The 25530-nt window shown below is 40.7% G+C and overlaps 1 protein-coding gene across 8 annotated transcripts in view; it reads left to right on the top strand.

Moving 5' to 3' along the window:
* Nucleotides 1-25530, top strand: part of gli2a (GLI family zinc finger 2a) — a 400256-nt gene that overhangs the window by 176557 nt on the left and 198169 nt on the right. The window contains exons 1-2 of one of the 8 annotated variants that reach the window (XM_072579870.1): nucleotides 18202-18220; nucleotides 20597-20845. The exons of 3 other annotated variants lie outside the window; for them this stretch is intronic. In XM_072579870.1, coding sequence (XP_072435971.1) covers nucleotides 20650-20845 — 196 coding nt within the window. In that variant the 5' untranslated portion in view covers nucleotides 18202-18220; nucleotides 20597-20649. Of the gene's footprint in view, nucleotides 1-18201; nucleotides 18221-18502; nucleotides 18817-19415; nucleotides 19470-20596; nucleotides 20846-25530 lie in introns of those variants that run through there. 4 more of the 8 variants (XM_072579868.1, XM_072579869.1, XM_072579867.1 and 1 more) reach the window with 4 other exon arrangements.

Raw genomic sequence — 25530 nt, 5'->3', positions numbered from 1 at the left:
GCTATCACATAGTGTACTTAGTTTATAGCAACCACACAGTGATCAACAAATGTGAACTTGTAAGTACGTGAATGACAGGATGTAATAAGTCCACATGTTAATCTTGTCAATTATCCGCTGAACTGCTTGATAAGGGCCACCCAGTAGGATCCGCCTGATTCCTCGATGGTAAATCACCATGTTTTTCGGAAGAGAGATTGCTGAAAACGTAACTGTCCATTTCCCATCCCTCCATGACAAAGTGGGGGCGTATGAAGACTTGAAAAGGAAAAATCTGCAAGTCTACGAGGAAAGGGCTGGCGGAGTGGGACTTAACACACAGCCCTTTCAAAGAATCAGCTACGGCAAGATGGACCAAATTGCCATCTTTGATGCTGCTTGACTATGTGTGACTTCCATAAACTTCATTGAAGAAATGCTAAAATCAGAAGAGGGATAGAGTTCAGTTCTGACAAAATCACTGCAGCCTGAACTGCAGTCAAGTTTCTCGCTCAGTTTGCTGTTTGTTATAGCACTATTTCTTTGCTTGTGTTAAAACAGGCCACGACTGCACACTGTGCCTGTCTGTTGATCTTCCTTTGTGCTTGGATCGTTTCCCAGTTGGAATGTTTTCAGTTCCTTGAGATAAAGGTTAGACTACCTCACAGACACTTCCAGCTGGAGGGGAAAGAAGGAATGATCATCACACAGTGCAGGTGATGCCAAACAAATTCTCCCCCAGGGAAAGTGCTTGATTAAACAAGAGAGACAATTTATAACTTACCGCCATTCTACATTTGTTTGTTAATTTTCAGAATTGTGCATCTGGATTGAAGATTCATAGTGATTTATTGTCACTTGAATTTGTGAAAATACACTGAGATGTGTATAAGTTGCTGCAATTCAGCACAATTTTAGTTATAGAAGTTATACAAAGAAATAACTGAGACAATGTTAGGACAAAATTGATCTTTTCTTCCCGCCATGGCTCCTGGGTTTCTGGTTGGCTGTGGGATGTCACCAATGAAGTCGTCCCTGAGGCTACAAAAGCAAGGATTTCCTGACTGGACTCACCATACTGCCTCTGCCGATGGTGACACTGAAGCCACTGCATCACTGCAGTAGCCAAGAATGGTAGACCGGAACCGCCATACCACCACAGTTGAAACTGCCGCATGGAGGAACGGACCTGACCCACTGACAATGCACCCCCTTCGATAAAGCCGCAGCCACTATGGCCATGAGGAACGGACATCCGGATCCACGGCGCTGCAGCAACAGGCCCTCGCAACCGCCTTCCTCCACTACCTCTCCACCCCAGCAGAAAAGAAGAAAAAGTGAACTTTGACACAAAAGAGAAATGTAGAAACAAAGCAAGAAAGAAGGAACAAAGAAGAGTGTGGTTGGCCAGGTGAGAGGAAGTGGGCACAGAGCCTGGCTACTTCCTATCTTGCTGTAGCCGCCATCTTGATCAAGGCCAGTTGTTTAGGAGATGGGGATTCACACTGGAGATGCAGTAATTATGGAGGCTTAAAATCGAGTAATGCTTCTGAATATTTAGGTTTGTATCACTGAACAAAATACTTACTGCTCAGTTTACTACGTCATTTGTGTTTTGGTTCTTAAACCATCCTTTAAACACTGAAGAATAATTGAACAATCCAGCACATAAGGATGCCACTTGATCTGTCATATTTCTATTTGATCTAGCAAGCTCTCTAAAAGAGTTAAACACTTATTTCCACTCCTTTGTTTTTTCCCTATGGCCTTGCAAATTTCTTTCTTTTTATTATATATCCAATGGGTTATTAAAACTTACTACTGAATCACCTAACGTACAGAGCATGCCAGACCAAAAACATAAAGAAAATCTCCTCTTTACCCTGGATTTTAGATTGTCTTGGTGAGTGTTTGTGAATGGAAAATGTTAGCAGCAGAGATGATGAATGATCTCATAACAGTTCTGAGGAAGATAAACTGTAGGTCTCCAGGGTTAGAGCAGGGGGAATCAGACTGACTAGATTTCTGTACAGAGAGAACTGGCATGGACCCAGTGAGCCAAATGGCTTCTGCCTTTGCTGAGGTGTCAGAAATAATGAATTAAGTCTGTGTCATGTAGTTACTGATCTGCTGACCAATTGAATTAATTGGTTAGAAAGAAAAAGGCAAGTGTTTAATTGAAGGATGGCAAGAAGCAAACTGAGCAAATCACAGATTTGTAACTCCAAAATCACCCATTGCAGGTTAAGGTTGCTAGCTGTTCTCAAGCAGGTCAGAATGAGGAGATAGCCACAGGAGCTCAGTGGTGGGGCAGTTAAAGAATTCTAGAACTGTACAGCATAGAAACAGATCCTTTGGTCCAGCTCATCCATGCAAACCAGATGTCCTACATTAAAAAAGTGCCATTTGCTAACATTTGGTCCATATTCCTCCAAATCCTTCCTATTCATATATGCTCATCCAGATACCTTTTAAATGTTGTAATTGTACCAGCCTCTGTCACTTCTTCTGGCAGCTCATTCCATACACACACCACCCTCTGCATGATTGTACAAATGAAATGAGAAATAAGCACTAAAAAACATATTATTCCATAATATTCCAGAATTATGGTGATTGCTAGATGCCCAAGAGAAATCAGGCAAGATAGAGGTTAGCATTAACGCTTCTCTTTGTAAAGGTGGATGAGAAAAGCTGATGATGGGCATTGGAAATTATCATCAATACTCGCTTCAGCAGAGTGGACGTCAGAGTACACGGGGTTTTTTTGTTTTAACTTTGAGAGCTGTCACGTTGGCTTAAGAGAGGGATAGAGACAGACTATGGTCTGGCAGCTGTCATGATAGAGACTCTCTAGTTTTCCATGACTAAGGAGAGAGAAGCTTGGTCCTAACTGCCACTTGGTGATCCCCTGTTGGGAGTGAGTGTAGGTGAGGACCCAGACACACAGAACCACAGCATAACATATAGTTAACCAGCTTACTGAAGTCGTTGTCTAAACTCTGTCACGATGACTAACCAATAACCTAATGCACTATAGAGTAGCTGGCACCTGTGAAATTATGTCTTAAGATAACCTGGCAGCTTCAGAAAAGAATGGAGTTTGGGAATGGAGGAAGCAGCAAAAGAGCACAAATTGGTTCTTGTTTCGAATGTACAAAGCAGTTTTAGACTGTACTAAGCTGTTCCATAATAATAAGCATAAAGTTGGAAGTGTTTTATCTGAATAAATAAATCTTTGTAATGCTTCCAGATTAATGGCCACTTTCTTTTCAGGGCCATATTCTTGATAAGTACGTCCAGATCGTTAGCAGTCAGTTAAACGCTCAACAGTACATTGTGCAGGATCTAATGAAATATTATCCCACCATCCAGCAGAATAATAAAAAAAATTGTCAGAGGAATTAACGGGAAGGAATAAAATGATGTCATGATTTTGATGAGGAACACAGAGATTTAACTCGACTTCAAATATTCCCCATCCAACTGTCTTTTTATTACCGTCAGACCATAGCCTAATTTGAACCAGAAGTTGAGTTGCCTCCTGTAGACTCTGTTAGCTTTGGGGTTTGGGTTTAAAATATGCCAGCATGCTTTATTGAAAACAGCAATTGGTTAGCAATTCATAAGCCTTTGTTTGATGCAGTATTGAGAGCAAATAATCTGTGGAACTGATCACAGAAGATCAATTGTTTTGCAAAATGGCTCAGTATCTGAAAATGATTGTGCTCAATTATTTGGTTAATAATTCAGCTAAATCTGCGTGTTAATCTCTCTCTTTTTGTGTGTGTGTGTTGCATGAATTGGGAGACCAATTGGGAAACAAATCACATGGTTCATCCACTTTACATATTTTGAAATACATGCCAGGCACTTTGAAATATCATTTGGGTAACCCCAACTGAAGAGCCATGTTGCTGGTTGCATTTGACTCTGGTTGTGGGTCTCCGTTTCCAAAAAAGAAGTGTACCTTCTCTCCTCGGTGTGAAAAGTCACATCCTATTAGGTACAGGAACTGGGGAGAGAGGATACATGTATACATGTGGCCTTTGATCTCAACTCACCTCCTCGTCGTATTGAATGCAGCTTTTCTGTGCTGGTGCCAGCTGTGCTTGCAAATTATACCACTGCAGAAAATGCAACTTTTGGTTAATGTAAAAGATGGTAGTGCTGTGCCTAGAGGGCATGTGCATCTCATGAGATGAAAAAAACTTTGTTACCAAGGCCCAGAACAGTTATTATACAGTTGTGAGGAGAGCCACTGAATGTTACTTGCTTACAAGAGCCCGTTTTGCTCACATGAAAACTTGGCAGCTTTAAATCTATTTAATATCAACCCCCCTCTCCAGTTGTCCATCACCGTGACATATGTTTTATGAAAGATCTGAGTTTATTTTGTTGTTACAGTACTTTCTCCCATGAGTAGCACCTGCTGGCAGTGAGGAAATACCCAGACTGTGTAACAATTTGTCACATTTTACATAGTAACAAAGGGAATAAATCAGGTATTTCTTTTTTACATTACCACTGGAAAACTTTTCTGATCTTCCATCAAATACTGTTACTCTCTGTTGCAAGCAGCATGCATTCAGTGCAGAGATTGATTAAAAATAGTGAGTTTTGAGAAGATTTGTAGCTAAGTTTGATGGTATGTAAGTTAGCTCGCTGAGCTGCAAGGTTTGTTTTCAGACGTTTCGTCATCATACTAGGTAACATCATCAGTGAGAGTCCCCGGTGAAGCGTCCCGCCTCTCTTGCATGGTTAGAAAACACTACATTGGACAAACTAGCAGAAAACTTGCCACCAGGATACATGAACAGCAACTATGCCCCACTATCATGAGTTTCTAAACATACAGACAAAGAAGGACACCACTTTGACTGGGACAACACACACATCCTAGGACAGGCAAAACAAAGACATGCACAAGAATTCTTAGAGGTATGGCATTCTAACCAGAACTCCATCAATAAACACCTCGATCTAAACACTATCTACCTTACCTTGAAAAAAAGAACTGGAAATGACATCACCCACCTTAAGAAACTAAGACGTATAAATAGAGAGGTGGGACATACCACTAATGCTTCACCAGAGATTGTCACTGATGATGTTACCTAGTATGGTGACAAAACATCTGAAAACAAACATTCAAGCTCAGCGAGCTAACTTACATAATTGATTAAAAATATCCAGTCACGTTCACTGGCATTGGGAAGAAATGCTAGGCTAATGGGTGAACAATAGGCTACTTAACAATAGGCTATTACTGTGTAATATTCTAATATTTGCAGTCTCAACACAAAACTAAAAAGGCTCAAATGTCTAATCTGGAGCCCTGTTTCACGCGTCAGGACAGATCTCTTGGGGGCTAGTGCACTTTCCCAGACTGCGACTTTACAGATATTGCTCTTTGTGCTCTGTTGCTGATGGTGTGACACTGTAAATGATTTATCAATGGGCCACATCATGAACAGGAACAAAGTTTAAAGCAGTGACATAAGGATATACTGCACATATGAACAAAGTGGAATTCAACATGTATTTATAAAGGCAACAAAAACAGAAGTTGCTGGAAAAGCTCATCAGGTCTGGCAGCATCTGAGAAGACAAATCAGGGTTAATATTTTGGGTCGGGTGACCCTACCTGAGACATGCATGACTGAGGTAGAATGGAATGCCTCGCTGTGCAAGGTGAGCCATCCTTTGCTGATCTGGGACCTAGGGAGCTCAGCCTTGCTGAGGATCCTCTGCCCAAGCACAGGTGCACTGTCTTTGACTTGACCAGTGCAAGCCATTGGAATCTGGGAGGCAGAGACTCAGGGCTCCTTGGAGTGTCCCATCCTCATTTGCCAATGATTGCACAATGTTTAGCATCATTCACGACTCCTCAGATAAGATCTGGAGAATATCCAGGCTTGGCCCGACAAGTGACAAGCAAAATTCATACCACACAAATGCCAGACAATGACCATCACCAATAAATGACACTCTAACCACTGTCCCTTTACATTCAACAGTATCACCATCACTGAATCCCCCACTGTCAAATCTTTGTGGTTACCAATGACCAGAAGATCAACTAGACTCATTACATAAACATGGTGGCTACAAGAGCAGGTCAGAGACTAGAGATCCTGCGATGAGTAACTCACCTCCTGACACCCCAACGTCTATCCACCATGTGCAAGGCACAAGACAGGAGTGTGATGGAATACTCTCCTCTTGCCTGGATGGATGCAGCTCCAACAACACTCCAGAAGCTTGACACCATCCAGGACAAAGCAACCCGCTTGATTGGCACCACATCTATAAACATTCAATCCCTCCACCACCGGCACACAGTAGCAGCAATGTGTACTATCTACAAGATGCACTGCAGAAATTCACCAAACATCCTTATACAGCACCTTCCAAACCCACAACAACTTCTAACTGGAAGGACAAGGGCAACAGGTACTTGGAAAAACCATCACCTGCAAGTTCCCCTCCAAGCTACTCACCACCCTGACTTGGAAATGTACTGCCATTCCTTCACAGTCATTGGTTCAAAGTCCTGGAATTCCCTCCCTACTCTCAACCACAGCAAATGGACTGCAGCGATTCAAGAAGGCAGCTCACCACCACCACCTTCTCATGGGCAAATGGGGATGGGCTATCGATGCTGGCCAACCAGCTATGCCCAAGTTCCACAAATGAATAAAAACGAATCCTCCCAGTCAGAGTGCCATGGCACCTCCATAACTCCCTGAGGATACGGGATGCCTGGAGGGAGGTCAAAATGCCTCGTGACCCTCTCGCTTCATCATTGCTGACCTTTTCTCATCTCTAGTCTGGTGGAGTGAAAGTCTGAGCTCAGTCACTGACCAACCACAACCCCCTTCCCCCACTCCCCACCCCCCCACAGCAAACCCCCCACCTTACAAATACCACCCATAGATGCAAGGAGCTTTAGAAAGGGACCGCCAAATCTTCAAAACAATGATCGGAGCATAAGGTCATGAATATCCTTGTGATTGGCTGGAGGATAGAGATCCTGACCTAGAGACTTGATTGGTTAGGACTGTAGTCAACAGAGTTTCGAAGGATGAATGGGAACCTCATAGAAACCTGTAAACTTCTAACAGGACCAGACAGGGTAAATGCAGGAGGGATATTCCTTATGACCAGGGATTCCAGAACCCGGGATCACAGTTTGGGGATAAAGGATAAGCCATTTAGGATTGAGGTGTGTAGAAATTTCTTCACCCAGAGAGTGGAATTCTCTGTCACAGAAAGCGAATGAGGTTCAAGACATTGAATATTGTCAAGAAGGTGTTAAATACAATTCTTAGGGCTAAAGGGATCAAAGTGTAGAGGGAGAAACTAGAAACCAATTCAACCCTGATCATATTGAAGGGCCAAAAAGCCTACTTCTGATCCTACTTTTTCTGTTTCTGTTGTGACAGAGGCTGGAACTTCTGTTGTTTCTCACCTGAGATTTGGCTAATGCACCTATTGGTCTCAGTCCTTTTGAATTACTTTATGGACTTGAGATTAGAAGTCCTCTGAAATAAATCAAAGACAAGTTCTCCATGTTAAACTGTGCATCCATATTCTTGGAGCCTGCAAAATCGCTCAGGAGCATCTTCAAGCATCCCACAACCATGAAGAAACAGGCTGACAAACACACCAAATCTTGAACATTTCACCCAAGGCATGAGGTGTTAGTACTGCTGCCTTTACAGAGTGAACTGTTCAAAGCGTTGTTCAGTGGTCCATATAAGGAAAAAACGGTTTGGTGAAGCAAATCATTTGATTGAAACTCCAGATCACTGGAAGAAGAGAAGGCTGTTATATCAAACCAGGCTGTGAGTAGGCTCTATTCTTGAGTCCATTCACAAGTTGGGTTGTGCGAACACAATGCAGGGCAATATAAAATAGCCATTCATAATAAGATGAAATGTTCGCATATTGGATCTTTGCAATTAGTGTGAATACAGAACAGCCTCGATTATCCGAACAAGGCGGGCAGGGAGTACTTTGTTTGGATAACTGATTGTTCAGATAACGGATAGCATTTTAATAGGACCTTGAGATCCTGTTTGGATAATTGATGTTTGGATAACCGAGGTTGTTCTGTACATCCCTGTAAGGGATCGGATTTGTAAGTGCAAGCATTTGTAAGTTGAATATTCATAAATTGGGAATCATTGAAAGGTTGTAAGGAAAATCAAAGATAAAAGAGATAATGAATGAAGCAGAAGGAGACCTAAACAGTTCCAAATAGAACCCTTTATCATCCAGTTAGCTAACACTGAGCTACATAAGAAAGGTTAGACAGTGTGCTTTTTTAATTCATTCTTGGGATGAGAGTGTTGCTGGCTGGGCCAGCATTTATTGCCTATCCCCAATTGCCCCAGAGGGCAATTAAAAGTTAACCGCAGTGCTGTGGATCTGGAGACACATGTAGACTAGACCAAGTGAGGATCGTGGCTTCCTTCACTAGAAGACATCAGTGAACTAGATAGGATTTTTCCTGACAATTGACAGTGGATTCATGGTCATCACGAGATTCTTAAATTCTAGATTTTTTTAAAAATTAAATTTGAATGCCAATATCTGCCATGGCGAGATTCCAACCTGGGTTCCCACAACATTACTGGATCTGTGGCTTAACAGTTTGGCAATAATACCACAAGACCATTACCTCCGCATTTCAAATTGAGAGCGAGAGCAATGAGAAGACCAGCAAGATTGCTCAAAGAATTTAACATAGAAGCAAACCAGATTGAACAAGTTTAGCCGCGTATAATATGGATACAGGATTATCATCTCCAATAAACTAAAATCCTTGTCAGTGCAGGGAAATATGCTCAGGGGAAAACAGAAAACCATCTCAATGAACCCAAAAATAATAGCTGAAATTCTCCGGTCATGTTAGGGTCTAAATGTGAAGGTTTGGTCAGAAGCTACATAGATGACAGAAAAATCAATGCAGTAACAAAGGCAGTTTCTTACCCAATTGCTCATTTGGAAGACTGTATTGAAACAGTTCACAATGTCTCATTTCTTATGAAACCAGATTTGTTAGAGGTATGTTGGCAGCTTTCTTTCAAATCCTGAGCAAGGTTTCGCAGCCTTGGTCACACCAGAAGGTTTTCTCCAATGCCATGTGATAACAGTCGGGCTAAGAAATGCGTCAGCCTTTTTCCAGAGACTGATGAATCGACTGGTAGCCAGTTTTCCTAACTGTGTAGTGTGCTTGATGACATACTGGTACATAGTGAGACTTAGAAGAACCACTTAGAAACTGTATTTAGAAAATTACAATGAGCTGATTTTGTGGTAAACTTTGCCAAAAGTGAATTTTTCTGAATTGTGGGTAACCCTACCTAGGGCAAGGACAAGTACGGCCAAGGACAGCAGAGGTACAGGCTTTCATGTAGTTCCCTTGCCACAAGACACTCTATAAAACTTACATCTTTGGTCATTTGGTCCTTAGATTCTTTGAGTGTCCATGTTGTACTTCTTTTATAAAACTCCTGTTAACCAGTTTGGGGCATTTCATTACAAGTCCCTAAGTTACTATATTGTTGTTACATAAGCAAATGCAGTTTACTGATAACAAGATCCCACTATGAGATAAAGCAAAATTCCTATGCCGTTTACCACATTGTGCTAAAGGAAGCAAATTTCATTATGCATAACTGTTGTAAGAAATCACTTCCTGTTTTACTTGTTAGGCTCACAACCTGTACTTTTGATTTGGAGATGCTGGTGTTGGACTGGGGTGTACAAAGTTAAAACTCATTTAACACCAGGTTATAGTCCAACAGGTTTAATTGGAAGCACTAGCTTTCAGACCGCTGCTCCTATATCAGGTGGTTATTGTGACAGCAACCACCTGATGAAGGAGCAGTGCTCCGAAAGTTGGCGCTTCCAATTAAATCTGTTGGACTATAACATAGAACATAGAACATAGAAGAATACAGCGCAGTACAGGCCCTTCAGCCCTCGATGTTGCGCCGATCAAAGCCAACCTAACCTACACTAACCCACTATCCTCCATATACCTATCCAATGCCCGCTTAAATACCCATAAAGAGGGAGAGTCCACTACTGCTACTGGCAGGGCATTCCATGAACTTACGACTCGCTGAGTGAAGAACCTACCCCTAACATCAGTCCTATATCTACCCCCCCTAATTTAAAGCTATGCCCCCTTGTAAGAGCTGACATAACCTGGTGTTGTGTAATTTTTAAATCTGTACTTTGATTTACAGAATAGTGACAGCACAAACATTGCATGTATGGACTTTGGTGGGATTCATTCACTTATTCTTCCAATTGAACCCTAATATTTTTTGCGACCAGACATAAGTCAGCATGGCAAAATGGCTTAGTCTCCTTCAATTGTGGTCGGTGACCTCATTCATTCTTAAATTTGCACACACATTTCTCCACATTGCATCTTAATGAGGTGGTTGGATTCCCATAAACAGAATTATTTAACAAAAAGTATTCTAACCACTTCCCCATTCACAGACTGGTTCTGCTGATCTCTGTCAATCTGTCATTGAAGAATTTGCAACAACAATGACTTGATGAAGACAATTCAGTCTGAAGCAGCATTTGAGCAGAACAAACAGCTCCCAAAGAATAGAATGGGTTGGAATATGTTGCATTACCTCCATGTGAGTGGCTGAAAAGATAGCAAAAAGGAATGACAAATATATCTTGCCTGGGCAGCATGGTGGCTCAGTGGTTCACACTGCTGCCTCACAGCACCAGGGACTAGACTTCAATTCCAACCTTGGGTGACTGTCTGTGTGGAGTCTGCACCTTTTTCCCCGTGTCTGCATGGGTTAGATGTGCAGGTTAGGTGGATAGGCTGTGTTAAATTGCCCATAGTGTTCAGTGATGTGCAGGCACGGTGGACTAGCCATGGGAGATGCAGAGTCACAAGGATAGGTTAGGTGGGTGTGTCTGTGTGGGATGCTTTTTTCGAGAGTCGGTGTGGACTCAATGGGCCGAACGGTCTGCTTCCACGGTGTAGGGGATTTTATGATTCCATGATTAAATATTACTACCACACTGCTCACAAATGTTGGATCTCCCAAAGTTCTTTGCTACCATTGGATTATTGCCTGCCCTAAAGTAGCATTGGTGGAGTCCTGGCTGCCTGAACTCTCAGTTATGCACAACAGAGGGATCAGAAAGAGAACTGCAGAGTGATTGAGTGTGAAAGGCAATGATGTGTAGGAGTATGGGGAAGGGAATTGACATAATGGGATGTTGGCATCAATTATTAAAGAGACAGCCACCTGAAGGACAACCTTACCAGTGGGATGTCGTTATTTAGGGAATACCGATGGTATATGGAGTACTTGAACAATGAGAATGATTCCAGCTTCAGTGATTAATTTACCTTTGTAGTGCCAGCAGCTATCTTTAAACTGTGTCGTAAATGCACTACACTGCGGTATCCATGAAGCCACTAGAGACAGAAAATCCATCTGTATGCATGAACTTTCCATTTTGTAGTTAATATTAACATAACTCTTAAAGATCAAACCCCACTTAAAAAAACAAAATGCTCTGGCAGATTAACATTGATTTGAGGGCTCAGTGAAGAGTTTATGCTGGAAAGGTATTGGATTATTCTGTCTTAAAATGGAATAATTAAAACCAACTGCATTTTAGTCTTTTCTAGGCCAGTCCCAATTTTTTTCTCTCTATCCCTGTGTCTACAAGTTGCAGTAGTTTACAGATAACCACTCTGAGTCTCGTTGGAATTTCTGCTGGTGGAGTCGTGTAACTTGGCCAGAAATATGGTGGAAGACTGTTTCTGGCTGTGAGGGTTTCATCCACCTTAGTCAAAGTTACACTGATGCAGCAGGAATTTAAAGGAAATTCAGACCTTTTTTTTTGTTTCTCAATGGAACTGCGACAAATTCAAGGGAACATTTATATTGAAAGTTAAGCAAAGAAACTTATGGGCTATGACTTGGATAAATCTGAGGTATTGCATTTTGGTAAGGCAAATCAGGGCAGGATTTATACACTTAATAGTAAGGTCCTGGGGAGTGTTGCTGAACAAAGAGACCTTGAGGTGCAGTTTCATAGTTCCTTGAAGGTGGGGTTACAGGTAGACAGGATAGTGAAGAAGGCATTTGCCTTTATTGGTTGGACAAAGTTAAAAATCACACAACACCAGGTTATAGTCCAACAGGTTTATTTGGAAGTATTAGCTTTTGGAGCACTGCTCTTTCATCAGGTAGATAAGAATTTATAGCAAAAGATTACAGTGTCATGAAACTGAAACGATATATTGTACAAACGTAGATTGCTGTTAAGTCATTCATCTTTTTGAATGGATTGCAGGTTTTGGTTCATTAATATGTCAATCCCAGAACTTCTTTCAAGTCACATTCTTGAGATAATTTAAGGCTAGTGCTTCCAAATAAATCTGTTGGACTGTAACCTTGTGTGATTTTTAATTTTGTCCACCCCAGTTCAACACCACCTCCTCCACTTTATTGGTCAGTGCGTTGAGTATGGAAGTTGGGAAGTCATGTTGCAGCTGAAAAGGACATTGGTTAGACCACTTTTGGAATACTGTATTCAGTTCTAGTCTCCACACTATAGCAAAGATGTGCAGAAACAATTGGCAGTGATGCTGCTGGGGTTGCAGGGTTTAACCAAAGGGAACGACTGGGGATATTTTCCCTGGAGCATCAGGGGCTGAGGAGTGACCTTGTAGAAGTTTATAAAATCATGGGGGGCATGGATAGGGTGAATAGCCAAGGTATTTTTCCCAGGGTAGGGCATAGGTTTAAGGTGAGAGGGGAAAGATTTTAAAGGAAACCGAGGGGCAATATTTCCACACGGAGTGGTGCATGTATGGAATGAGCTTCCAGAGGAAGTGATGGAGGCTGATTCAATTACAACACTTAAAAAGCATCTGGATGGGAATATAAATAGGAAGAGTTTAGCGGGATATGGGCCAAATGCTGGCAAATGGGACGAGATTAGGTTAGGATATCTGATCGGCATGGAAGAGTTGGACTGAAGGGTTTGTTTCGGAGCTGTACATCTCTAGGATTCTGGAGTTGTATCCTAGATTCATGGAAACATGCAGCATCGAGGGAGGCTAATCAGCCTTCTGCCAGCTTTTTGAAACAGCCATCTACTTCGTCTCACTGCCCGCTTTTTCCCCGTCAACTTGCCAATTTCACCACTTCACACTGACCTTCCGCCTATTACCTTAAATCTATCCTCTCTAGGTATTGATACTCCTTTCTTTTAAAGTTGCATTCTCGGGTTAGCTGTTAACAATGGTGATAGCTAGACAATATGTTGAAGGTAAAAACAATGACTGCAGACGCTGGAAACCAGATTCTGGATTAGTGGTGCTGGAAGAGCACAGCAGTTCAGGCAGCATCCAAGGAGCAGTAAAATCGACGTTTCGGGCAAAAGTACTTCATCAGGAATAAAGACAGTGAGCCTGAAGTGTGGAGAGATAAGCTAGAGGAGGGTGGGGGTGGGGAGAAAGTAGCATAGAGTACCTGGGGGTTGCAGTGGGAGAGGGACTCCCTGATACTCCTGCCAGTGGAACAAGTTTCTCTCTTATTCTATCAAACTTTTAAACATTTTCATTAAATACACTGTATTCTTGTTCTAAGCAGAAATATCACAGTATCTCTTCTCATAACGCCATGACCCTCATAACCCTGACTAAACGTCAGAGTGGAACAGTATACAAACCACCCTGAGAGGTCTGACACCACATGGAGTGTTTTTTTCTATTTGTCCAGGGGATGTGGGTGTTGTTGGCTAAGCCAGAATTTATTGCCCATCCCTAATTGCCCTTAAAAAAGTGATAGTGAGCCGCCCCTCCTAGGACTGTTAGTTTGTTATACCTACAGTGCTGTAAGACAGAGAACTTTGACCCAACAGTTACGAATGAATGGCAATACAATTCCAAGTCAGGTTTGTGTGTGGTTTGAAGGGAAACCTGCTGCGGGAGTAGCTATTTAAACCTTGTATCAGGAGGCGTTAAGCATTCCAAACATTATTTTGCAACGAATTTTAAAGCATAAAGCATTGTTTTAGAACTGGGCCTTGTTAGCAAGTGCTCTTGTTTGACCTGGTTGGTGGAAGAAATGATTTTGAGGCATGATGCCTATATATGTGTCATACTAGGAAAGCCACACCATGCAAGAGAATGGAATGCATTCGAGGAAAATCTGGAGAGAAACAAGTAGCAATATTTGAGAATATCTGCATAGCATGTGTGCTTTCTATTTTACATGATGTTTAAGAGTTTTGTTTCTATTTGTATGGTTATAAATAAGAAAGGACATGATGAACTGGACTACTGACTTGATGGCAAAAATGCTCCATTATGTCCATCAATATCAATTTCTTTGCCTGAGTGTATGATGCAACCATTGTTTTGTAAAATCCATGTATTCAGGTGTCATGTACACTTCTTCGTGCTCATGGTGCAAATTATTTTACAAACTGATGAGTTGCCATTCTGTGAATTGTGAACAAGTGGGGATCTTTCACTCCATACATTCCTCACTGAATTCCTCAATTCTTCTTTAAAGTGTCAAAACTTCCCATAATTTAAAAATGAGCAGTCATAGAGTGCGTTTTTTAAGCACATTACTTACCTTCATCAACCATCATGGCGCTGCCAAGCTATGTGAATCCGTATTCCTTTTTTGACTTTTGCATGTAATTCATCTGCCTCTGTGGCATTTGGAAAATAATTTTAAAATTGCATACTTATACATCAATTTTGACTATCATTTTCTTTTACTCTTCAAATTAATGTCTTCTTCCTCTCTTTCACGGCTGCAAATTCTTCATTTTGCCTCTTTACTTCATTGTCTAACCATTCTTTCCTGCCAATTTTTCCTAATTTCCTTTGCCCCCTAATTTGTCCCCTTGTTCACTTACAGTCCCATAAAGCATATCCCAATGTTAGTGTATCGATTAAACTACAGAGAAAACCCCATTTTCACTTGTACTATAGTATAAGAGTTGTAAATCAGAGTCAGTCAATGTACTCCCCCATTCATTCAGGGAAATTATCGAGTGTTAGAAGTGCTGATACTATGTAATGTAGTGAAAAGTTCAATTGTTTTCATCCACTCTTATCGTGCAACCTAAAATTTACTGTCTCTTCTCTGATTGTTGTACCACCTGAGTCAGTTCGCAAATGATTCCATTTCAAAGCTGGTCTTTAATACACTGTGCAATCTTTGGAGTTGTAGCAGGAGTGAGGAGGCAGGTGGAAGGTGGTGGGGGATTAGCCAGACTCATTCCCACGAAAAGGCTGCGAACCTACTTTTCAATGTAATGAGACAGAACAAAGGCAGTTGAACAAGTGCAAAATATCACTCTGTTCTCCTCTTCTCCAGTCCCCCCGATACCACCCCTGTAAAGTGGAAGAGAGATCAGAAAACATTATTAATTTTGATCTGCAAGTTACAAAGTGCATGTAAAATTGTAATAACATCAGCACAAACATGGAACTTTCTTAAATGAGTTGATTGTCTTCCACATGCTGTAATAACATTTACAAATTAGCAGTGAATAATTTTCTCAGAATTGTGTGAATAAAATGTTGGTAAAATCTCCACACCGCTGATGTGTTGGCTAATGTTGCAACAAATTGTTATTGAGCAGTAATTGGTACAAACCAAACTGCAGTGATTATGTCTCAGTCCACATTTTTCTTGTGACATGTTATACTAGGATGCATTGGATGGGTGAGTTTACTGCTATTGCTGTTGTACAATATTGTAGTTTTCAGTGATCTGTTTCTGTCTGGGAAGAGTCAATCCAGGTGGGAGTATTAAACAAAAACAATCACATTTTCCAATCAATTCATTCACATTTTTTTAATAAATTGATTTAGTTTTTCATTTTAAATTGCAATATACTCTCTGATATTTATCCCTCAACTAACATCACAGTAGTACATTATCTGGCATTTGTGAAAACTTCCAAGCACCAATGGTAACTGCACTTTAAACAAAGTGTTTCTTTAGCAGTAAAGTGCTTTAGGATATTCTGAGTTTATGAATGAGGCGATATAAATGAAATCTCTTTCTTTTTCTCATTTAATCTTTTTTTCTTATTTCATCTGATTCATTCACATCTGCAGAAATGTTTTTCACGTTGTGGAAACAGAAAATCCAGCAGCTGGTATGACTAATTACGAAAGCAATATTTATATAACTAAATGGAACTGTAAGCAATAATTCAGGAATCTGTGTGTTGGCAAATGTTGTAGTAAAAATGTAAAGATACTGACCTGAATACATAGAGGAAAAAGATTATAAGCAGCAAGTGCTGGGTAAACACTGTAGAGAGGTTAACCTTTTGCCATGTAGAGTCATTGTAGAACTGTCGAGCTTTGTGGAAGTGCATTTTGAACAGAACTTTAATTCCTCTTCTTCCAGTGGCTAACTGAAAAGGGAAATATTTGGCTTTTCTGGTCTTTACCATATCAGGATAAAATTCCTGCCGAAATTGGACCAAGATTACCTTGAAATTAAGTCACATTTGGAATTCAGGCACCTGAAGGGTTAATGAAACAAATGAGAAATGGGTCTGTCTGTATGTTACTAAAGCCATTTGAAGTTGATTTATAGAGTGGCATGTTGAAATACAAACTAGCAGTAGTGAGGTATCCCATTAGATACATAAAAAAGCCGCTCACTGTTGAACTTCAGTAGCAGGTTTGTTATGTGAGTAAGGGACATACGTCCTTATCATTATGTTGGCAATTACTTCTCCATTTTCCATTATTTTATTCATGTGCCAACTATTATTTTATAATTTTATGAATAAATAAAGGATGAAACTAGCAACAGTTCAGGTCAGAGTGATCATGTTTTTATAATCTTCCTGATCAGTAAATTGAGAGACTGTGTGTTGTTTTTAAGCTACTTAATAGTTCTTAACTAGCAAGTATTCCTTAAATCTTTTGGGAAGGATGAGAGAGAGGAAAATATCTTTGATGTGTTAGGAATGCCAATGAAAATAGACAGATTTCATTTCACCTCCCCTTCTAGTTCATTGATGCAAAGCGAGTCCCTTGCACAGTTAAAAAAAAAATTATTTCAAAACGTTGCATTAAATAACTCAACTAAAATCAATCCCCTGTCTAGTCAAAAGTGGAAGAATTTTCTGAAATATAGTTATTACCTATGATTATATATTTATGCTGGGAAGAATCCTAATAGCTTATTTTTGTGTCGCAAACATTTCAAGTTCTGAGGTTTTTTTGTCAAGTTAGCAACACTTCATACTTGTTCTACTCTTAGTTATCACTTTGGTTTGTCATCGCCATGAATGGTGACCAGGGATTTATTCTATCTGTGTGCATAGCAATCATTCTCGAGGAAGCACTTTTCTCTGTGGCTGCACTGTTATTTAACACGCTGCTGGCTGCCTGTTTTTTGTCTGGCCACCAATTTGCATTCTTTGATGGATTGCAAGGGTCTCGAGGTGCCCTTCCAGGGAAGCACTGAAGTGCCATCTCAACAAACTCTTAAAAGAGAAGCAACAGCAATACAAGTATTTGTCCAAACTCGTTGAGTCCACTAAGGCATTCTCTCAGACTGTGGAAAGATCAATATTGCAGTTTGCTGATGGGCTTTGTACATGCATTCACAGTTTAGATCTTTTAACAATATTAGCTTACATCTCAATGACGGCTGTGCATGATGTAGTTAGCCCCAAGGAAAAAAAGAGCAGGGTTTGCTTGAAAACTCAAACTGCTTACCCCCTCCCTTCCCCTGTCCTGAACACAATACTAGAGCGTGCAGGGAGGGAGCTACATGAGTCCTTTTGTTTATTTAGATTCACATAGACTTGCTTTGTGGCTGTTTCTCATTTTGATTATATCTTGGCAGAGAATAGCAAACACTCCAGTGGCAGTACAATCCTCTGGTTTAGAAATGAAGTGGGGAGGGATGGGGGAAAGTGACGTCCTCTTTTTGGAGAAGCAAGAGGGTTTTTCTTGCTTAACGTCTTGTCCAGTTCAAATTGAGCTCCCAGACCACAGTTTGCACGAGAGTTTTTGTTTCCTTTTTTGGAGGGAAGATTTTAGGAATTCCTGAGCGTTCTTTCCATTGGAGATGGGAAGAGAACAAGTGATTTTTCTTCACGCTTGAGTTCTCCTATTCAGAATTTGGGTATTGTGCGTGTAAACGCGAAGAGCAGTAAAAGCGAGGTGGGTTGGAAACGACAGTAAGAGCTGGCTGAGGGAGCAAGTTGCGTGTTGCCTGAGTGTTACAGATTTGCTGGCAGGAGAGAGAGGAATGAAAGAAAGTTCAGAAAACCAAGCTTTCGTTGCAAAACGTGCCACCACAGAGAGGACCAGTGGCGTTTGTCAAAAAAAAAGTATCCCTTGTAATTGATGCCATTGTTGACCCCTCCCCCGTGTTTTTTTCCAAAGAAAATGTTTTTTTTTGTAAAGTTATTTATTCTGCATAAACTGAAGCAATAAAGCCTTCTCTTTCAGCGGGAGTAATTGTGAGGAGCTGACAAGGAGTTTGATTTAATGATTAGCTACCTGACCCTCTGCTCCTCCGAAACCTTTAACTGGAGAATAACTCGCCTTTTTTTTTAAACTGAGGGCATGGGGCTGAATGTTAATCACTCGGAGGAGGAGGAAAAGAAAGCTTCATATTGAAATGGCCTCATTGTTCTGGGAAGCGTTTGAAAAGCTGTCCGACCATTCAAGGCTTTGTGCAGGTTTGGGGCAGAGTAGAGCACTAAAATTGCTTCACTGCTTCCCAGTCTAAATTCATGGTGAAAATCATCCCAGTGAGTACTGAACTCATTCTCATCACCCATTTCATCAACTGTAAAGTCATATTTTAAAGAAAATTGCAGATGTGTGCTACACTTCAATGGATTTACTCTCTTCCAGTTTGTTTCAAAAGCTAGATATTTCTGATTGCAAAAGGTTAAATAATTGTTTGAGCCTGTGTTGGATGGGGATGGGGGGGGGGGGTGGGCTTAAAAAGTGGACTTCAGATTAACAGCTTCCTTTGTGCAAGAATCGGAGAGATTTCACTGCCTGGGGCCAGTAAAGTGTTTGAAAGTTTAGAAGCAAAAATGCTGAAGTGTCCTCAATCTCTGTATCTTTATTTTTGGTGGCATTTAGATTCAGTGCAGTGTTTAATTTTTATTTCTCTTCTCTGTCCTGAATAGTGATATGTCTCTGTTCGACCTCTAATACCCACAGGGAACTTATAATAACGAAAAATGTAGAACAATCCTGACAGAATAGATCAATGGCAGAACACGTTTGTAGCATTCATGTTCTAGCTCACTGGTACAGGCAGGCTGGTTTCTGCATCTCTCAGGCGCTGCAGTAAGTCGCTGGGTTTTTTTTTTGAAGACTTAGACTGGTAGTTCTATGAGCCGAGTGGTGTCCACCAGGACAACTTTGACATTTTTCTTTCTCTGATAAGGTAAACTTGACTCCTGTTTGAGATGTAACAGTCTTGCTGCTATTGCTGGTCTATTTTGGCGCTGCGTCTTGGTTTTCTTTAACTTTTGTCGATTGTGTACAAGCGGCTGGGGAAGTGTAAGTTTTATTGATACACTGGTTTGACTCCTGGCTTTCTGAAGAAAATTACCTTTGTTTTTCCAGTTCAGTTTTCCTTCCTTTCCATTTTTTTTCTTTAGACTCTCTGGTCAGAAACGTACTGTCCTGATCCCAGATCTTTATTTAACAGATTCCTGATCCTGATCCCAAATCTCGATTTGACAGTGATGATTCCTGATCTTAATTGGACAGTTTGATCCCAGATTTCTATTGGACAGGGTACAGCTCCCTGATCTTTATTGACAATTCCCTGACCCATCCCAGATTTCCATCTGACAGAGTCCTGATCCCAGGTCTCAGTTGGACATTTTCTGGTCTCACGTCTCAGTTGAACAGGGCCTCTTCTAAGGTGCTCTGCTTTTCAACCTTTGGAATCTGCTTTTCATTTATTTCATAAAAATCGCTCGGTGATTGTGCCTGGGTGAACAATTACAAGCTGTATTTGGGAAAATGCTGATAATCCCTTGGAATTTCTCAGTTTATAGCCTCACAATGTAACGAGAGATTATTTAAATCGGATCAACTGTGACTCATTGTAGCTTTTTCAGGAGCTACTACGGATACAATTGAGCTGAATGGCCTCTTCAGCACTGTAAAATTCTATGATTCTGTTAATGATGAAGAGAATAACCTTCTGTGGAAATGTTAATGTGGGTTTAGAATTTGAGCATCATCGAGAGATTTTATACTTCGAATCCACAATGCTAAAATTCCTATGTTGCAAACCTGATAAATTTTCATTGTATCACAAGAGCGATGTTCCATATCAATTCTTCAAACCAGAAGGTGAATAGAAATCAAAAAGGATCCGGAGGAAAAAGGGTGTGGGCAAAGTATTGAGATTAATTTTTCTAAAAAAATAAGCAAAGATGGATTGATAGTAAGAATAGTATGAGATACCCTTGGGGAAAAGAGGACATTGCTTACGTTTTAATATGGGTTTATCAATAACAGGTAAAAGTGTTTGTTATTTCTCCTTCCTTCACACAGAAGTCGAAAGCCCCTGGCCTGACTATGTAAGAGAGCGCAGGAATGCAATCTCAATGCGGCCACACGGGACAGGGCTGTCCTATTGCAAGATAACTGAAGAGCCGTGCAGCTCCAGTGAAGACTCTAGCTCTTCCTCAAAAACCAAGAACTCTCTGGGCTCACTGCCAGACTTAGCCGAGCCGCAAACTCCCTACCGGGCAGTCTGTTTGTCAGTGGATCCCCGAAATGGCTACATGGACCAACGCTATTGTACGTATCCACACATCTGCTACTCATTTCTGTTTTACACGGAAAGTGCCCTTCACAGGAGGGATAGTTCCACCAGATCATGTAAAATAGTAAATGAGTCAGAAAAGTCACTTATTTTTTGAGACCTGGAGCGTCGCTTATGTTTGTTTGGTCCATCACTGCCTTTGTCATTGTAATATCAAAGATTTTTTTAAAGTATCTGTTTGACCACATACCTGATGAAATCATGCACATTAAAAAGTGACTCCATCGTTCCTTGTGAAACATCTGCATGCTGCCAGTGTCTGCTTTGTATTGGAAAATGGCATGTTTCTGTGGGTGCAGGTCAGTAGACACCTTTGATTGGATATTCTTCACTTTTAGATGTAATTTATTATAGGACAGTTAGAGGTCAAAGGTATCTTAACTCAGAGCAAGGGCCAGATCTGCAGGGTCCATGAGGACTTTTAAGTGATGTCTTGGAAGATACTGGATAAGTATGGCCAATTACTTTGTGATCCTATTGACATGTCAAGAGAAATTAATAGGCATTGTGTCTGTCTTCGACTGGAAAATGAACTTGCTTTTTGAATTTGTTAAAACTAAGAAGGAAACAAGGAAAAGTACAAATTTTCATTTGCAGTCAGTAATATGATGAGCCATGAATCACAGCACAGTAGCTGCTGTGGTAGATGCAGTGTTTCAGGTAAGCGGAATGAAGAATAGTATCTTAAGTCATGAAAGCCAGAATCATTTGATGGGAATGGAGAGCTGGAAGGATTGATAGATTTTCATTCACAGGCTGGTTGTTTTTACCTCCGTGTTTTAGAAATATTTACATGTTCCTCATTAAAAAAGAAAATAAAATTACCGTTGCACTTTATAAACGCATGATGTGGTTCACTAAATAGCAAAATTAACTACACATGGTGCTTTTCCTGATTACAAAGGAGAAAGTACAGTAGGATAATTCTGTTCCTTTGACATTCCCAGTCAAGAATAATAAAATTAAATGAGCTTCTGTGAGTTCAAGTAAGCATCGTTTCTTTACGATGAGGTTCCAAGTACAAATTACTCAACATCCAAAGGAAAATGTACAGTTCTGCCATTCCATTACTTTCCATACAACAAGAACCATTAGGTCACTTGTTGGATTTTATAAGATTCAGTATGGCAATATGTTCTTTATAATTCCCAATGAGACGTTTCCATTATCAATAAAAGTAAGTGTCATTAACTTTCTCCTCATCGAAGTTCCCAAAATGGTACATCCAAAAACCTTGTCCGTCAAGTCACAGAATGTTCCAGACAGTGATTATTAGGTGACTTTCAAGTTTGAATCCAGTGGGAAAAGTTTTTGTAAAGCATCATTTCTTTCGAGATCCAGTCAAAATATGTTAGATAAATAAATATTGCAAAATATTCTCCCACTTGCAAATTCTTCTTGCGGAATTTGAATGAAAGTCCTTACTTGTTTTAGTTTTAAAAAGAAAATGCAAGCCATCAGAGTTTGACTTGTCACTCATGCCTTCTGGTTCTAAATTGTGCATGACATTTTTTTAAAAAAACAACTCTGCCAGAACCTGAGTAAGAAAGATCAAGCATGCTGTGTGTTTTGCAGTTTCCAACAGAATGGAACTTTTGCTCCAGTTTAGAAAAGTGAGCATCACTTTTTCAGAGGCTTAGAATTCATGATAAGGAACTTACCTCTTGACTTACCAAAGCCTGCCTACTATTTGCAAGGCACAGGTCAGGAGGGTAATGGAATACTCCTCATTGCCTGAATGAATGCAGCTCCAACAGCACTTGAGAGACTCACAGCCATCAAGGGAAAAGCAGCCTACCCAACACCTTTAACTACTCATGCCCGACAACACCAGCATATTGTGGCAGCAGTGTGTGTCACCTACAAGATAGGATGCAGCAGTTTGTTAATCCTGGTTTGAAAGTACCTTCCAAAGTACCACCTGGAAAGACAAGGGCAGTAAATGCATGAGATAATCACCATTCACACCTCCTCCAAATCACACACTATCCTGATTTGGAACTATATTGCTGTCCCTTCACTGCCACTGGGTCAAATGTTTGGAAGCCCCTTCCTAACAGCATTGTGGCTGAACCAACAGAATGCACTGCAGCAGCTCACCATTACCTTCTCAAAGGCAACAGGAGAAGGGCAGTTACTGCTGGCCCACATCTTGTGAAAATGTATTAATATATATTTGTTAATATGCATGTAGACGGTGATTCACACCTATAGGGGAAAAATAAGTCATGCAGAAATCATCACTAGTGATCAATACATTAATGTACCAAGAAGATTGGCTAAAGGTGAGAAGATGCATTAAACAAAAGATGATAGCAAGAAGAAAACTGTCAAATCAGAAGTCAACAACTGAAAAACAATCAGAGGGATAACAGAAAACGAGAAACCAACTTCACATTTCAAATCTTTATTGTCAGGGACAATTAGGAACAAAACAAAGCTTTATCAAATTTTGATAATCTAAATATTTAGTGGACTAAATCTTCATTGTGATTCTTATAATCACAGGCTCGGGACTGATTGGATATTTGTAATTCAGTCCTTGTCTCTGATTTGGTGTTTAACTTTTACTACAAAAGTATTGGTTGTTCCAGTACGAGTATTGCTCATGAACGATATATACAATTTGCCAGATCACTACAGCAGCGAACTTCGAGTCTGACAGCCCATTTATGAAGGAGCAGAGCTTAAAATACATTATTGAAGTTGCTTTTTTTTAGGTTTAGAATTTTAACTATAGCATGGTTTTCTTTCTCCTCTGTAATATAAATCACCAATGTCGGTAGTTTATTTTCCAATTGCAAACAGCAGGAGATTGAGAGGGCAATAATCACAGAGGGAGACTGATTACTACGCTGTGCAGAATTTCAGAAATAATTCCTTGGGTTTCATCTACAGAAGTAATTAAAATAGAAGCAAATAGTGGCAGGGCTTTGGGGGCAGGGGGGTGGGTTGAGGATGAGATTTTAACAGAGTAATAATATCACAGGACTACTAATCCAGCGCTCAAGGCTAATGTTGTGGGACATGAGGTCAAATCCCACCATGGTAGATGGTGAAACTTGAACTTAATAAAATCTGGAATTAGAACCAACTTAATGGCAACCACGTAACTACTATTGATTATCCATCTGGTTCACAAATGTCCTTTAGAGAAGGAAACATACCTGTGCTGATCTACATATGACTCCAGCTTCACAGAAGTATGATTGACTCTTAACTGTCTTCTGAAGACAGCTAGTCGGTTTCAGGGCATTTAAGCAACAAGTGCTGGCCTTACTATTGACATATATGTTGCATACACAAATTTTTTAAAACTGTAAAAATTGGGCACATTGACACTGGTGTGGATCTCAGCTTGGGAAATGCACTTGTCCAAAACTCCTCTCCCTGTGAACACCACTAGTCACAACATCGTCTGCCTTACCCTCGTCAATCATCTTCATCACCTCCTTAAAAAACTCGATCCAGTTCGTGAGGCATGACTTCCCCCGCACAAAACCATGCTGTCTTTCGCTAATAAGTCCATTTGCTTCTAAATGTGTGTAGATCATGTCCCTGAGAGTCTTTTCCTATAATTTCCCAACCATTAACATGAGACTCACAGGCCTGTAATTTTCAGGATTATCCCTGTTACCCTTCTTAAACAATGGGACAACATTGGCTAATCTGTAACCCTCTTGGGCCTCACCTGTGGCTAAACAGGATATAAAGATGTCCAGCAATTTGTTCTCTTGAGCTGCCTCAATCTTTCAAGTGAAGGGTCACCTAGAATATTGTTAGGGAGAAAGACTCAGGATTTTGACCAAGGGACAATGAGGGAACAGTGATATGTTCTAAGTCAGGATGGTTAGAGGCTCGTCAGTTCCCATCCTCTAGACCTTAGGTATCTGTCCTTTTACTTTTTGACCAAGGTCATGTTACCCCTGGTCATCCAAGATTTACATAACTTGCCATACATATCCTTCATTCTTGCAGGAATGTGCTGCTCTGAAACTCTTATCAACTGCCTTTTGAAATAGTTTAGATTAGATTAGATTATTTACAGTGTGGAAACAGGCCCTTTGGCCCAACAAGTCCACACCGACCCGCCGAAGCGCAACCCATCCAGACCCATTCCCCTACATTTATCCCTTCACCTAACACAATGGGCAATTTAGCATGGCCAATTCACCTAACCTGCACATTTCTGGTCTGCGGGAGGAAACCGGAGCACCCGGAGGAAACCCACGCAGACACGGGGAGAATGTGCAAACTCCACAGTCGCCTGAAGCGGGAACTGAACCTGGGTCTCTGGTACTGTGAGGCAGCAGTGCTAACCACTGTGCCACCGTGTCCCCCAGTGTGAATTTACCCTCAAACATCCAGCTCCAATCAACATTGTTCAGTGCCTGCCTAATATTTTGCAGGTCACCTTCCCCCAATTTATCACCTTCACCCGAGGACTGCTGTCATCCCTATCCATGAGTATCTTCAAACTCATGGAATTATTGTCACTACTCCCGAAATGCTACCACACTGAAACTTTACAATGTTTTCCATAACACAGTATAGTAAAAACAAATGCCCATGGATAGAGCTGGAGGCGAGGTTCATTCTTTGTCTGCCTGGATGTCGTTTACAAAACTGAAAGGATTGAAATGCTCCCTGAAACCCAATC

Source organism: Chiloscyllium punctatum, chromosome 10 (genome assembly GCF_047496795.1).
Source record: "Chiloscyllium punctatum isolate Juve2018m chromosome 10, sChiPun1.3, whole genome shotgun sequence".
NCBI lineage: Eukaryota > Metazoa > Chordata > Chondrichthyes > Orectolobiformes > Hemiscylliidae > Chiloscyllium > Chiloscyllium punctatum.
This window is presented reverse-complemented; position numbering and strand designations above follow the sequence as displayed.